At 38.7% G+C, this 15,989-nt stretch overlaps 1 protein-coding gene across 3 annotated transcripts in view; it reads right to left on the bottom strand.

Annotated features, from left to right (window-relative positions):
* BMPER (BMP binding endothelial regulator) overlaps positions 1-15,989 on the bottom strand; it is a 239,641-nt gene that overhangs the window by 67,031 nt on the left and 156,621 nt on the right. For all 3 annotated transcript variants that reach the window (XM_037510112.2, XM_037510106.2, XM_054692465.1), the window contains one exon: positions 8,814-9,150. In XM_037510112.2, coding sequence (XP_037366009.1) covers positions 8,814-9,150 — 337 coding nt within the window. The remainder of the gene's footprint in view (positions 1-8,813; positions 9,151-15,989) is intronic.

Raw genomic sequence — 15,989 nt, 5'->3', positions numbered from 1 at the left:
GATTAATTAGCACCCCCTCCGAGAGGATTGGAGATGAAATATCAGCCATGCAGGCAGCAGGTGATCAAGTCCCCATAAAAACTCTGGAGACCTTATCAAAATATACTCACCAAATGAAGGTGTATCAAAATACATAAGGCAATTTCTATTGAATCAGAAAACAGGCATAGGAGAAAGCACATTTGCAACCAGGGATTTCAATACCCCACTTTTACCAAAGGACAGATTAACCATCCATGAAATAAATAAGGACACAACAGCCTTAAGCAAAGACTTACACCACAAGATCACAAGGGCTCAACAGACATTTATAGGGTATTACACCCCAAAAGGTAGATTAAATATTCTTCTAAAGAGCACAGTGGACATTCTCCAGGATTGTAAACATATTGGGTCATAAGGCAAATATCAATAAATTCATGATAATTGAAATCATACCAAGCATCTTCTTTGATCATGATGGGATCAAACTAGAAATCAAGCATAAAAAGAAAGTAGGAAAAAATCTCTACTATGTGGATACTGAAAAACACGCTACTAACTGTTGGATTAATGAGGAAATAAAAGAAGTTAAAAAAATAACTGGAGACAGATGATAATGAGGACACAAACTTCTAGAACTTATGGGATGCAGCTGGTACAAAGTGAGAAGTACATAGCAATATAGGCCCACACTAAGAAAAAAAAAGAGTTCAAATAAATAATCTTATCTCTCACCTTAAGGAACTAGAAAAAGAAGAACAAATAAAACCATGTCAGTAGAAGGAAGGAAATAGTAATAATTAGAGCAGACATAAATGAAACAGAAATAAAAAAAAGACAGCCCAAAAGATTAATGAAACCAATACCTGGTTCTTTGAAGAAACAAACTAGATAAACCTCTAACTAGACTCACAAAGAAAGGAAGGAACAAAACTCAAATAAATAGGATCAGAAATGATAGAGAAGTTACAATAGAAATTTCAGAAATTCACAGGATCACAAGGGATTACTATGAAAACTTGTGTTAGTAAATTGACCAAGAAGAAAAGGATAAATCCTTAGAAATATAAAACATCCAAGAATGAATAGGGAAGAAACAGAAAACTTGAACAGACAACTTACAAAAAAGGAAATTGAAACCGTTATCAAAAGTGTCCCAACAAACAAAAGTCCAGAACTAGATGGGTTTACAAACCTTCAAAGATTACTTATCTTTGTCAAATTCTTCCAACAAATTAGTAAGGAGTAGATATTTTCAAACACTTTCAAATGCTTCCAAATATTCCAAACATTTTATGAAGCCAAAATTACCCTAATACCAAAACCAGACAAAGAAAACACACACACACACACACACACACAAAAAAAAAAAATACAGACCAATTTCCCTAATCAGTACAGGTGCAAAACTCCTCAACAAAATCTTATAACCAATCCAACAATATATTAAAAGTATTATATGTCATGACCAAGTAAAATTATTCCAGGGACACAAGGATGATTCAACATCTGAAAGTTAATCAACAGAATTCATCACATCAATAAAAAGACACAACATATGATCATATTGATAGATGCCAAGAAAGCATTTGATAAGGTTCAACATTCATTTATGATGAAAACCCTTAAAAAACTGAGGATAGATAGAATAACTCAAAATAACAAAGGCCATATATGAAAACCCCATGGCTAACACCATTCTCAATGGTGAAAAACTGAAAACTTTTCCATATCTGGTATAAGACAAAGATAACCACTTTTACCATCACTGTTCAACATATTATTTGTAATTATGCTAGAGCAATTAGTGAAGAGAATGGTATAAAAGGAATCCGAATGAGGAAAGAAAAAGTGAAACTATTATTATCTGTAGACAATATGACACTATACATGGAAAACCCTTAAAACTCCACTAAAAAAAATTGAAGCAATAAATCAATTAAGCAAAGCGGCAGGTTACAAAATCAATACACAAAAATTAGCTGCCTCCCTATATGCAAACTGCACTAGAAGAGAAAGAAGTCAAGAAAACAATCCCACTGACAATTGCATCAAAAAGAATTAAATACCTAAGGGTAAATTTAACAAAGGAGGTGAAAGATCTATACAAAGAAAACTATAAGAAATTGTTTAAAGAAATAGAAGACACAAAGAAATGAAAAGGCATTTGGTCAGGTTGGGGGGAGGCCACAAGAAAACCTTGGTTCTAACCTGGCAGAGAGTTCAGGGCCAGTGACACTGTAGAGAGAGGTGACCTTTGGAGATAACATTGAATGGCACTAGGACAGAGGGCCAGTGGCCTTGCCAGATCACCCCATCGGAGACCACTTGTAATTCCATGAAGGAGGCTAATTTGAGGTCCTAAGACAAATCTGGAGGGTTTGTCCCCAGAAACATCTATGGATCAGAATACTGCAGAAGGTAAAGCCAAACACTGAGAGAGGAAGAACAGAGATAGCCAAGTGGCCTTTGGAGTGGATTGTGAGTAGGCTGAGATAGACTCTGAGGATTCAGACATATTAGCCTGCTTGCCATTGGCAGTCACAGCAGTAGACTTCTGCAGTGAGTGCAGATAGTCCCTGGGGCATCAGTGGTGAACCAGAGGCTCTATTTACGCTGACTAGTCTATTCCCTAAAAGAATAGAGACACTGAAGTCACAAGCAAGTCATGGATGAAAATGAAAGGTAGGCAAGGAATGGAGTTAAGAAACATTCCCTGACACTAGCTCTTCCAGGGTTTATGCTTGGTGAATAGCAAAAGGGACAAAGATATTCTTCACTCCTAGTGAAACTCAAATCCAATGCTGGAGAGGTACAAAGGCAGTTCAAGATAGCATCCATGTTAAATGATGATAAACACATTTACAGAGGCCTGAGATGAAATTGGAGCTGTACTTTCCATTTAAATTAATGTAGAAAATGAGGACATCTCATGCTGGGGAATGGCATGAACCTAGAGGCAGGAATGTACATTGTATATTTAGACACAATGAAAGGAGTAGCTTAGGGCAGAAGTATTTAAAAGGGAAAAAAGAGAGAGAGGAGAGAGCTAATCAGAAAGGAAAACATTTTGAATTTTTAAGCTGGATTTGTGAAGGCTGTAGTCTGATAGTGGTACAATTGAGGTGTCTACTGCCACCTGGTGTCAGCATACCTTGATTACATATAATTACAGATTCAGAGTGATGCCTCATTCTAAAAGCTGTTTGCCAAAAGAAAAATAAAAAAGGAAGGCCTCTCACATCACACTTTAAAATGCACATCTCATTTGATTTAAGATCCTAGTTCTAATGGCAATTTGAGAGAAGTCATTAAAGGATATAAACAGAAATGTTCCAAGCACGTTCCTCTTTAAATCAGGGGAAGATTGACTTGATTTTAATTATAGAATAGCAATTAGCTTTATGTGATTTTCTCATACTCTCTCTCTCTCTCTCTCTCTCTCTCTCACACACACACACACAAACCTGTACTCCTTGCATAGATCTCTCCTCTTGGTTTATAATAAATGCTAAGTTGTCTTTATAGGAAAACACGAAATGGGTCATCCACGAAGTCTGTGATCCTCCCTTGGAAAGGAACCACTGGCAGACCCAGGGCACCAGTATATCTAACACCATTGTTGGAGTTCCCATGTTCTCCTGCATGACCTCCCATCTCCTACCTCCTAGCACCTCAGTAGGAAGGAAGGACACATCTGTGAATCCTCTGGCATTACTTCGGTTCCTTACAGCTGTAAAAACCACTGCATGGAAAGAAAAGAACATTTCCTAGACTGGGAATCCCCAGACACTTTCCCAAACTGAACAAGTGAACAGAGTTTTTGCTCCGGTGAATTATACCCCATTAAGGAGAGTGGAGAGAGGAAAACAGTCCTGAGATGATTGTGGTCTGTAATGTCTGGGCTTCGCTGCAATTCACATTCATTTTTCCGACATCTGAAATGTGGGCCTGCCCTAAATTAAAAGTCCTGTTTTCCTGGCAGGTTACACTAACACTATTTCATCCAAAATTTGGATCTGAGCTAGGGAAAGAGCCCATTGCTGGTGTTTCAAGGCCTGAGATATTTGAGGTCTTCTCTTTCCCCAGTGTGAAAGACATAGCCCAGCCCCTCTCACCAACCCAGTGTGCCCCCAGGATACCCGGGGATGCTCTGTTTGGCAATATTACCCAGGTCAGCAGTGGGGAACAGATGTGACATGGGCTACTGAGACTCTGGAGGCTTTCTGGTGAGGCCTATTTCTCTTGTATTTCTTAATGGCATTCAAGACACAAATGGAGGTGAGGTAGGTGAAAATGAGAAATAAGAAAACAGATACAAATACACTCAACACTTTCCCTCAGGGGAGCCTATGTTTGAATCTAAATATAATCCAGGGCCTCCCTGGTGGCGCAAGGGGTTAAGCACCACACTGTGAAGCTGTCCACAGCCACTGTAGCACGAATTCAATCCCCAGCCGGACAGGGAGCTACCCACATGGCTAAACAGACCTCTCCTTCTCGCCTGCTGCTCCCCTCAGCAGTGTATTTCAGTAGATCTGCCTGTTCTGTTCCCCACTCTGTCTCTGGTGAATCCTCTCACTCCACTCCCACACCTCTGGCCTATACCCTAGCTCTTGTATGCATAAATAAATCAATCTTTAAAATATAAAATAAATATAATCCAAATAGTTACACATTAATTTTCCCATAGAACCTAGCCACTGGCAATTTCTCCATAATATATAGTAAAGAAGAAGATAAAAATTATTAACAGGGATTATCTCATTTAAAGACAAGTCAGTTAGCAACGCTAGGATTTAAGACATGTTATCAAAGCTGCCTGCTAAAATTTTATTAGATACATAGTTAAATTATTTTGTACCTAAACATATTTGATTCATTAATTAAGGCAAATTATTCTAATCATAAAAATTCTCATCAAACATTACATTTTTATGTCAAACAAGGCCATAACAGTTAGAACCGATTTGTGAAGAAAAACTGAGCAAACTTAAAAAGTTTCTCTAAGAAAAAAAGGGGAAAAAATGACCTGCTGAATATGTTGTCAATTGTATTCATTTATAAAATTTTCAAGTTTTTAGATTGAAGTTTACTCTTAAAAATGCTGAACTGGGTAAAAGACCAAAATAAAATAAGAATTATAAATCCTAAATACATCAAAAAAAATTCTAACTCAGGGAAATTAAAAGCATAACTATGATATTACAGGAAGGGCTATCTCATTTTTATAATAGAGTTTGCCCTGTGAAAATTGTCATATGATTAAAGGAACCCAAAAGAGAAAACATTCTTTCAGAGAAAAATCTTCTCTGCTTTTTCCCGTCTCTATGTTATACATGCAGTGATCCTAGATCACTTAGAAGTCTGCATGTGTGTGTTACACGAACTTTTGATTCTTTGTCCTTTAAGGAAAATATGGATATTTATTTGGAGGATCAAAGAAAAGTGAAAGAAATCAAGGTCACATGCAAGCTATGTATATGAAGCTAAGCATATAACCTGCAGTGATTTCAAGGAAAATCTCCTTAGTCCTAATTTTTTTAAAAAAGTCACAACAGGGCCTCCCTAGTGGTGCAAAGGGTGAAGCACCACACTATGAAGCAATCCGCAACCTCTGCAGCACGAGTCCGATCCCCAGCCAGCCAGGGAGCTACCCACATGGCATGGCGGACCTCTCCTGACTCGCCTGCTGCTTCCCTCAGCAGTGTGTTTCAGTCAGTCTGCCTGTTCTGTTCCCCACTCTGTCTCTGGTGGATCCTCTCACCTCCCCCCACATCTCTGGCCTGTACTCCAGCTCTTATATGCATAAATAAATAAATCTTTTTTTAAAAAAAGTCACAACAATGGCCCTCACTATGTTAGAATTCATTTTAAAATTCCACCAATGATATAAAATATACAGGATAAATTTTACATGTGTAGAATATTATATAATTGATATTTTCTTCTTTGTTCTTTTTAATCTTTTTAAATGCCATACAATGAACAGGGTTCTTATAATACAAAAACAATTTTTTTAAAGGATTGCATTGCAGTCTTCACTGACAATATCTCATGCAGTGTCACAAAAGGGAAACAGCTCATTTTGAAAATGTTCCAGGTTTTCATCAATGAGAATCCATATACTTCATTCTCCATGATGAGAGCCAGAGAAGAGATCTACAGCAGGAAGATGAGTGGCTGAGCTGGGGCAAGACTGTTGATAAAAAGGGACACGGGACAACAGCACATAAGGCCAGTACTTGCCAGCTGCCACAGGTAAGAGCAGCACTGCCCACTGACCTCAGGCCCTCGAGGAGTCAGTCCCTCTAGGCAGCTACTGTCATACCCATTCTAGAGGTGAAGAAGCTGGAGCTCAGCTAGACACAGGGTCGTTCAGCTAGAAAGTGGCAGAGTGGATATTAGGTGCAGACTGGTATCATCCTGCACACTCTCTGTCCCTTGCTTCCTAAAGTCTCCTGAGAAGCCCTGAGGTTTTGTTTTCATTGAAGATACCCAGAGAACAGAATGGCCTCTCCATGTTGACTTTGTTTATTTTCTTTCTCTTGCCACACACATGCTCAGGAGTAAGCAAGAAACCCAGGATCTAGGCAACACTGGCCACCCTGCTTGAAAATGCATCAAGAGGCACCCCTTGCTTGGAGCTGAGATCAGCAGCAGGGTGAGCATCTCTGGTAGGACTGTCTGGGTCTGTCCTCCTGAGCATCTCTGCCCCTTCCAGGAAGGAGGGGCTGGTGTGGAAGGCATGCTCTACACTCCACTAACCATACAGGACAGAGAGGGCTTGGACCCAGCCGCATGGCATCCTACCCTCCAAACCTCAGCACACCAAGATCTTAAGCGTCTCCAAAGTTACCCAACTCTGTACATCAAGCCCCTTGCACAATAAGTCATCTCACTGTGCTGCTGGAGTTGCTGGAGCAATTTTCATGTGAAGGAGGGGAGCATCTTCCTGGCCACCTAACAATTTCAAGTCTCTATTCATGTCAAAGTCATTTCTCACGACTTCTGCCAAGCCACTCATCATATTCCTGCTTGCATTCCAGTGATCATAATACAAAATAAATCACGAAAAGTAAAAGAAAAAGATATTTGAAAAATGGGCCTAATCTCCGCAAGTCTGCTGTCCAATTTTTGTTTTTAACACATTCCTCTGACATGGGATAAAAAGCAGAGGTGTAGGCTGCTGGGGTGCCGGAAAAAGCAGTCTTTCCATTCTATTTTAGACAAAGAAAGGCCCAATCCTATCGGCAACTGTGTTAAGGGAGCTTCTGAAGAAGACCCTATATTGACTATAGTAGAAGAAATGGCAGCAGCCATCAATTACAGAGCACAGACCATGTGAGGGCACCAGAATGAGCACATGGATTTGGGTCCACAATCTCACTGACCCTGATGGACAACTCTTGAAGGTAGTTTCTTTTATTGTACACACTTCACAAATAAGCAAGCTGAGGTTTAAAATGCTGAGATGGTTGTCAAGGTTGTACAGCTGGGCTGGATTTGTAGCCCTGGAAGGTCACAGAGTTCTTAATTTCTATACTTTACTGCTTCCCTCAGACCTTCAACGGATGAGCATTTAAATTCCTGATGAAAGTGGTTTGTCTGTTCAGTTGCTTGACTCACTCAAAGGTCTTATATTAAGATTCTTCAATGTCAATAGACAAGGGCCAGGTCAAAGAGGGCAAAATGGTACAGGGAGGAAAAGAAGGAAACTGAGAGAATTCAAATTATAACACGGAAATGGCTTAAAAGAGCTAAATATGATTTGGAGCCAAATGGTTTGGCAAATGTATCCATGTTCAGGGATTTGTGATGACAAGGACAGTCCTTTTTCCATCCCATTTTGAGCTGCCTTTATAGAACTTTATCTTTTATGTCCAAAGATCAAATAAAAAAATATCACATTTAATGAGAACTAGGGGAAATAAACTGTTGGCAATTAAAGAGTAAAAATAACTTCTCTGTGGCTTCAGACCACAGGAGCTTTCTCATTTTAAGAGGCACAGGCAAATCACTTAAACAAGGCCTTTTGGACTATGTTCGTCTCATGTTTCCTCCCACACCCACAGTGGTTAAAGTTATAGACAGTCATAGCAATTGAACCCATGGAATTGTGTAGTAAATGGAAGTAAAACCAGGCCAAACTCATCAACTTGCAAATGCAAGCTGCAGCACGGAAGTCAAAGCCTGGCCTCCTTTGTAGCCAGTTGCTAATGTGGAAGCGGGTTCATCAAAGTTAGCGATGATTATGGAATCCATAATCTTAATGCCAGACCTCCCCCCTCCCCCAAATCTCAGTCTCTCCCCTGACTCTGGACACAGAGTCTCACAGTTGATCAAGATCCAAGGAAATCCCCACTTCACTTCCATGCTTTCCATGTGCAGATTTCTTTTGGACTAGAGGAAGAGATGGAACTGAACTCTTGTTCAGACCTAAAATAAATGAGCTCACTCAAACACCCAAATTTGAGATTGCCACCTCTGTCCTATGCCACTGTGGTTTTGGACAAAATTTGGGAAGCACATTTCAATCTTAGCATCAAGATATACCTGGTAAAATCCTAGGGTAGCATCAACTTCCCAATAAAACTACAGACATACAATAAACAGAATCCCTTATAGGTCACTCTGAAATATTACCTGTAATGCCCTCGTTTGGAACATAATATGGGACTAACTCAAAATCAGTTGCCAAACAGAAAGATGAGTGATTATCTTGTGCTTTAGGGAGACCCTTGTTTTGTCCACCAAGAAATTTGATATGTTCTGTTCCTTGATGAATTCTTGGTTTGTAACCCAAACCCATACCCCAGAACACCACTTACCGGTAGAAAGTGGTGTAGTCCACAGTTGAGTGGCAGGTCTGAAACTCCCAGGATTTGAGTTTCTGGCATTCTCGATGGGCTCGGAGTTTTACCTTCACTGTCCCTTGACACAGTTCTGGCACAGGTTTTCGCTGGGGTCTGTTGCAGAACTCATTGGATTCTACTCTCCAGGACTCAGCAAAGTCATCTACATCAAACTTGAAGTTTCCATCTCCACCAATTAAGTCATCACGCTTATGTCCATTATAGTTGCCACAAAGACCACAGAGCTTGCCCTTGAGATGCGGGGCAGCCATAACTTCCACAAAACTGTCTCCATCCCAAGATATTTCCAGACCTAGAGGAAAAGAGAAGGAAAAGGGGATCAACCACTCTGGAATCCACAAACAATTCTCAAGTGTATACATTCTTACACAGTACATATGACTATGGTCTAATAAGGAATATTAAGGCCCTGTCCAAACTCTCCCTCACTTTATTCTCTACATGTTATGTGCAAAATTACATAATCACTTATGTGTTGGGGTTTAGAATTTTTAAACCATGTAAGTTTGCACAATGATATCTTATGTGCCCTGGTTTGATAGAGTAACTACTCATTGACCATGTTGTTACATGTTTTAGATTTTTGTCCATTTCTACAGCAATTGTATTGTTCTAAATTGTGTTTTCATTTATCCAATGATTACTACAATATGGAAATGGAAAGATAACAAAAAATGAGTTATTTAATATAACTTTTCTTTTATCTACCCCCCCACGATTATACTAAATGCAGAAAAAAAATGACTTAATTTTTTGTTATAGTGCTTCTGAATACATTCTCTTCAAAGGACATTATTCATAGAAATGAAAGTGTTTGCTTCCTTATTATTTTACAATCATTCGTGAGTCACGGACAACTGGTGTAGTCAGTGTTTTCTAGGGCTGAGTTATTGTGAAACCTTGTAACTTTCACTGCCTTAGACTGGGACTTCCTTCCCTGAGCTGATCACAAGCTTCAACATTTGAGGAGGCATTGGAAGCTACCAGGTCATTGGGCTAAAGTTCCTCCTGTGCCTGATAGAATCATCCAGACAATGATGTCATTTTCACCAGAGAAATGTTCTTCATTCCAGAAGGTAGAGAACATAAGCTCCTCTTGGTTTTCTTAAAAAAAACATCTAATACATTGCCGGGATTTCAGAGAATTTACATTGTTCTCCAGACATGCTGGCCAAAGGATTTCAGAAGTCATTCTAGCCAAGACCCCCACTATATGGTAGAATGTCTATGCCTCATGCAGAACAACAAGGCTGTCACAGCACAATTCTGCATGACTAGAAGATATGGAAGGAATGTTCTCATACCCATCCAGATACTGCGAAGACACTATCCATAAGACAAAGATGAGATCTTCATGAAAATCCTTTTAAGATTCAACCCAAAGGAAATGATAAACTCTTTCAGTCAGATTTTCTTTACATCTGCAGTGTGAGTTGGAAGCTTTTCTCATTGTTCTCCTTAGAATACACTAACACTGTCTGAGCCCTGTGGTGAATGGATGAACTAAGTACTACTTTTGTGACATGATAAATCAGGAGAAAGTCTACAACAGGTCAATGTGCATTCCTGCACTGGAAATTCTCCATACTCACTGTCACTATCTCCTGTTTCTCTGTGACATCCCACAGAAGAAAAACTTTTTAACAGACAAAAATAAACTCTTCCATGTGTTTTTTAATTTTACTCTCTTGATTTTCTGATAAAGTTTACTTTCACTTAGCCTGTCCAAAGCATTTGAGAAGAACAACATGATTCTTCTTCTAAAAGAGTTTGCCTTTTCAAATGGTATCCTATGAAAAGGCAAGGACTGCCAGACTTATATCTGATAGACTTCCAGCTATAAAAGGTAATGAGAAACAGGGATGAACATGACATGACTAAGAGATCAATACATTAGGAAAACACAACACTCATCAATATATATGCACCAAATGAAAGAGCATAAAAATAAATAAATCAACAATTAAAACTGAAAGCAGACATTGACAGAAACATAACAGTTTTAGAAGAATTAGAGCTAGAAGAAATTATGCTCAGTGAAATAAGCCAGAAGGAAAAAGAAAAATATTGGATGGTTTCACTTATAGCAGGAATATAGGAACCCCACACAAGGGTTCAAGGAAAAAAATAACAACAATAAAAAACACAACAAAACAAAACAATAATAAACAGACAACTATAAATTGGAGACATTCTACATGGGAGGGGGAGGGAAAGGGATCAAATGAGGGCAGGAAGAGCACAAGGGACTATGGTGACGGAGCACGGGTAAATTGGTGGTGGAAATTCTATGGGGACTACGCCTGAGAAAAGAAAGCAAACATTGAAAAAAAAAAAAAAGAACAATGATGTAAAATACACATAAATAAAACAAAAAAAGAATTCAACACCCCACTTACATTAAAAGACAGATTAACCAGACAGAAAATCAACAAAAATACCACAGTCTTAAATGAAGAATTAGACCCAATAGGTTTAAAGAACCTCCCAGGAATCCTCCCTACACCGTTGGTTTCCAGCCCAACCCTTGGAAAACAGTATGGAGGTTTCTCAAAATATTAAAAATAGATCTACCATGTGGTTGACTCCTAGGTATCTATCCAAAGAATACAAAATACCAATCTTACGTTCATTGCGCTCGAGTCACAACAGCTAAAGTAGGGAAACAATGTAAATTCCCAATGACAGACAAGTGGATAAAGAATGCATGCTATATATAGACACACAAAGTGGAATACTACTCATCTCTTAAAAAACAACAAAAATGATAAAATCCTGCCATGTTCAACAACATGGTAGGAACGAAAGGTAATTATGCTGGGCAAAATAAGTCAGGTGAAAAAAATGTATACTGGATGATCTCACTCTTATTTGCAATAAAAAGAAACAAAGCAAAGGAACAGACAAAACTAAAGCAAAACAAACCTTAAATAACTGACTGCAGAACTCAGGCTACCAGAAGGATAGAGCTGGGTGCAAAGAGGTAAGGGGCCCAGTGAACTATGATGGAGGATTATCCTAGTGGTGGGTATTGTGTGGGAACATACATCCAATGAGGTGTAAACCTATATCCACTAAAACATAAAGTGTTGTAAGCCAACTTTATCTCAATTAAAAAAAATGCAATTTTTAACGGGTTTGTCTGTGTTCCTGAAGCATCAAGATTAGACTAATGAGGAAATGTCCAGAAGATGCTCAGAAATTGAGACACAAACTGAGACACAAGGTAATAACAAGAAAGGTAAAAAAGAGAGAGAGAAGAGAGGAGGAAAGGAGTGGATCTTGTCTGGATATAATATTGGCATAAGTCAACATCAGATTGATGTTAGATCAGTTAGAAATGCCTAGAAGTAAGATGCTAAAGTCAATATTCCTGAAATCTGGACCTGGGCCAAAGGGAGAAAGGCTGGCCAGAGAGCATTCCTGTGAGTAGGCCACACAGCGGCCACAAGAAATATCTTCCAGTGGTGAACTCAGTATAGCATATACACATGTCCATTTTCAATGATGCACTCCTGAAGCTTATATAATGTTACAGTGCAATTACTTCAATAAAAACAGAAAGGGGAGGTGTGGAGTTACAGATCTGTTTTAGGTATAGCTATTGGTAGAATAAACTAGTGATCTAAAACTGGGTTTCTCAAGAAGTAAACAAAAAAATCCTACATGGAAATCACTGTTTGGTAAATTAAATAAATGGGCACATCCTTAGCCTAAGGAAAACAGACAATTTCTTGGTAGCGAGAAGAAACTGAATTTAGAAAGAAATTAAATAGAGTTGGGTAAAAAAGCAAGAAGGATATAAAAACAATGTTTCTTGGGAATAATCTGGCAAAGAGAAGACCGCAAAGGGACCGGGTGATCAGAGAAATGTCACAGGGCTAGAATTCCCCACACTGCATTTCTTAGAGAAGATGGTATCCACTGTCACAACCTCAGCTATCATATAAAATTATTTTTACTTCTTTGTACTCCCTCATCTAACACATTATCTGGCACATGGCATGTAGTCACTAAATGAATGAATTACCCTGTAAATTAATACACTGAAACTGCAAAGGGAAAGAAATTGCAAATTTCATGCTAGTTAGGGCACTGAAATAACAATTTTGAGAAAAGACAAGCAAACTAGAATATGATTTGTAATATACTCTCTAAGGTATAGAAGAAACTTGACCTCACAAAGACTGTAGGCAGGCAGCTGCCCTGCAAGAGAAATGAGGGGAGAAAATCAATTCCATACAACTCTCTAACTCTTAGAGCATAATTCCAAAGATTTTCCATGTTGCAAAATTTTCCAAACTACAAATCTCTTTCCTAGACAGCAGGCAAATACTATTCTTCCAAGTGCCACAAGGGTTGAGAATTTACATCCAAAGGCGCTCCAGTTGCATTACTGACAACAATATAATAAATTTGAGATTTTGGGCAACCAAGTTGGTGGAAATTCAACTCACAGTGAGTAAGCCAGTCATGACATTCCTTCTTTGGACTGGTAGCCCATGCTTGGGAATGCCTGGGAGGAAGCAGACTCACTCACTCTGCTTTTTAGTAAACTTTTCTCAAAATTCTTGACATCTAATTCATAAGACCGGATCCCTAAAGTAAAAGAATAATTTTTAATTCATTCTCCTTTGTCCTTTTGTCTTTGTTATTATTAAGAGGATTTTCCTGGATCCGTGCTGGGTTTTGTATTATGGAGAGACGCCTTATTCAACTACATATGCCTTTGTCTATTGCTGTAGTATATGCAGATGTGTGGGCCTGATTTATTTTACCCTCTACATAACTAAAATCCATGCAAAGCAAATTATAGTAGTGACAGGCAAAAAAAAACTAATGTTGTAACTGAAGAAATTGCTCTTTCAAAGATATTTTAAATAGGCATCTTATGAGATGAAAACATCGTGGAAGTGTTTTGGGGCAGGAGCTAGTCCTTTCTGCAGCTGGGATGAGTTTCCAATTCTCTGCATGGGAAATTGGCTAGAAAAAACTGGCAGAGACAGAGGCTAAAGCTGAAGCACATGCCCCATCTGGGAATGTGAGCAGCGGCCACATTCCTTCCACTGTATGAAGGGCCTTCCAATTTTCCCTCCTCACCAGTGAATGTTTTACCAACTTGTTCTTCACCCTTGGATGTGTGACCTGGCTCCAGACCACTAGTTTGGGGTTTTTGTGGGGGTTGGGGGGCGGACTTTTGTGGTTGTTTTTGTTTGTTCTGCTTTGTTTTATTTTTTGGGTGTTCTTAATGCTTTTGCTTTTGTTCACTTCAAAGGGACAGGAGGTGCACAACTTCAGGCAAGTCATAGTGATGTTTAAAATGGTTTTTCTGTTCAGATTTTATACTAAAGGGGGAAAAAAAGATATATTCTCCGCAGTCATCAAGTTTACAGCTCTACCGAAAGTACAGTAAACGGCCATGCTCTCACATGTTAATGCTTTCAGGTGGATTTTACATAACACATTCAGGTAGAGTTGATGAAGTGAACAAATGGAAGACAGAAATATTTTTAAATTATTTTCTAAGTGTTGAGAATTGGGACAGGGGCATGAAAGCATAGTGCTTTCTCTAGCTCCTAAGCCTTGCTCTGGACCCTCTGTGCTGCCCTGGATATTATTAGGTAAGCTCTACAGTCTAGTTCTCCAAGCAGCAGTGCCACCTGTGCTCCCTGGTCAGGTGATTCCATCATGCAGCACCGAGTCCATACACCACACAGGCAAAACGTCATCCCTTCCCATGTCCCATCCTCTGGCCACAGGCTTGTTTTAAGCTGCTATTTTGAAGAAAGCACCCTTGGATCGTATGAGCTTATGAAATTTTGAAAAATTCTTGGAAGAAGAACTATCAAAAGATATACTGTGATATTTTAAATAGACAATCAATAGATGATAAAAAGAAAACATTCCCAAGGGATAGTACACACTGAGAATGGTAGACCAGAGTAGAAAATGCTATTGTCTGGAAATGGAAGTGTTCCAGTTCAAAAGCTAATCTCACTGCAAATTTAGTGCCCAAAGCAAAAGTTCTTCCCAAGGAAGCAGAAAGCTTGTGTTTTGAATATTACAGGAAACAGTTCAGCTGGGTATTAAGGGCACCACATAAATTACTTACATTGCGTAGGAGAGATGGAAAAATAAAAGATGGTGAAATTGAATTCAAGGACTGTAAGAGTTAAATTTACTAATCTAATGATCATATTTATGATCTATTGTTGTTTTCTTTGCAGCCTTACCCTCTGCAAACTTATACAGTGTGGAATCCTAACAAAGAGTACACTTATTCCAAAAGGTATTGCCAGCTGTGAATGGAACAATCCTCAAACCTCCTAGACTGTTAGAAATCTTCAAGTATCCAAATCCCTTTGAGAAGTGGGTTGTGGTTGACTAATAATTTCCATATCAGAAGAATCCATTGTGTTCAGCTGGCTTGCAAACAGATAGACAAGGTGCTTCTAATTAGTGCAATAATGGGTCATCCTGTGCACACTTTACAGGGTACTACAAACCATCACCTCCTTTAAAGGAATGAGCTGAAGCCCACATCTACAGAATGACATGTTATTTGGCTATAATAACAAGTGTCTGAATTTTCTGAGCTGGATTTCTCTTTCCAAAGTTGAATGAATAGATTTCTTCACATCTGCCACTTTCATTGTGAAGCATGGGAATCTTTCCCCCCTTATAGAATATTTCAAATACATTAATATTTAACATTCTCACACTAAAACCATGTTACACCCTAAATAAAAGCTCCCTGGGCCTCACTTTGGCTTCCTGCCTTTGTTTGGCTAAGCTGGCATTCTCAGGTATGCAAAGAGCAGTCTCCAGATTTCCTCAAAAGTAATTGTTTTATCTGTGTTTCCCTTTTAGATCCATTTTATCTAAAGAAACTGATCTGGGACCCAATTGATACTGTTACATTATTAAATTTACATCAATGCAAAGATCAAGAAGTATACCAATTTCCTTAACATATGCCTAATTTGAAGAAAACAGCATATACCAGGAGACCATACAGTCCAATATCCAACTGACCAACAACATATTAACTGAAGGTAGCATGGGAGTAATCATACATGATATAACAAGATAAATTCTTCAGGACTGATATTAAAGAACTGAGTCTTGCTT

This window comes from Talpa occidentalis, unplaced genomic scaffold (assembly GCF_014898055.3).
Source record: "Talpa occidentalis isolate TD23 unplaced genomic scaffold, MPIMG_talOcc4v2.1, whole genome shotgun sequence".
NCBI classification, from domain to species: Eukaryota; Metazoa; Chordata; class Mammalia; order Eulipotyphla; family Talpidae; genus Talpa; species Talpa occidentalis.
Note: the sequence above shows the minus strand (reverse complement) of the source record. Positions and strands in the feature narration are given on the sequence as shown.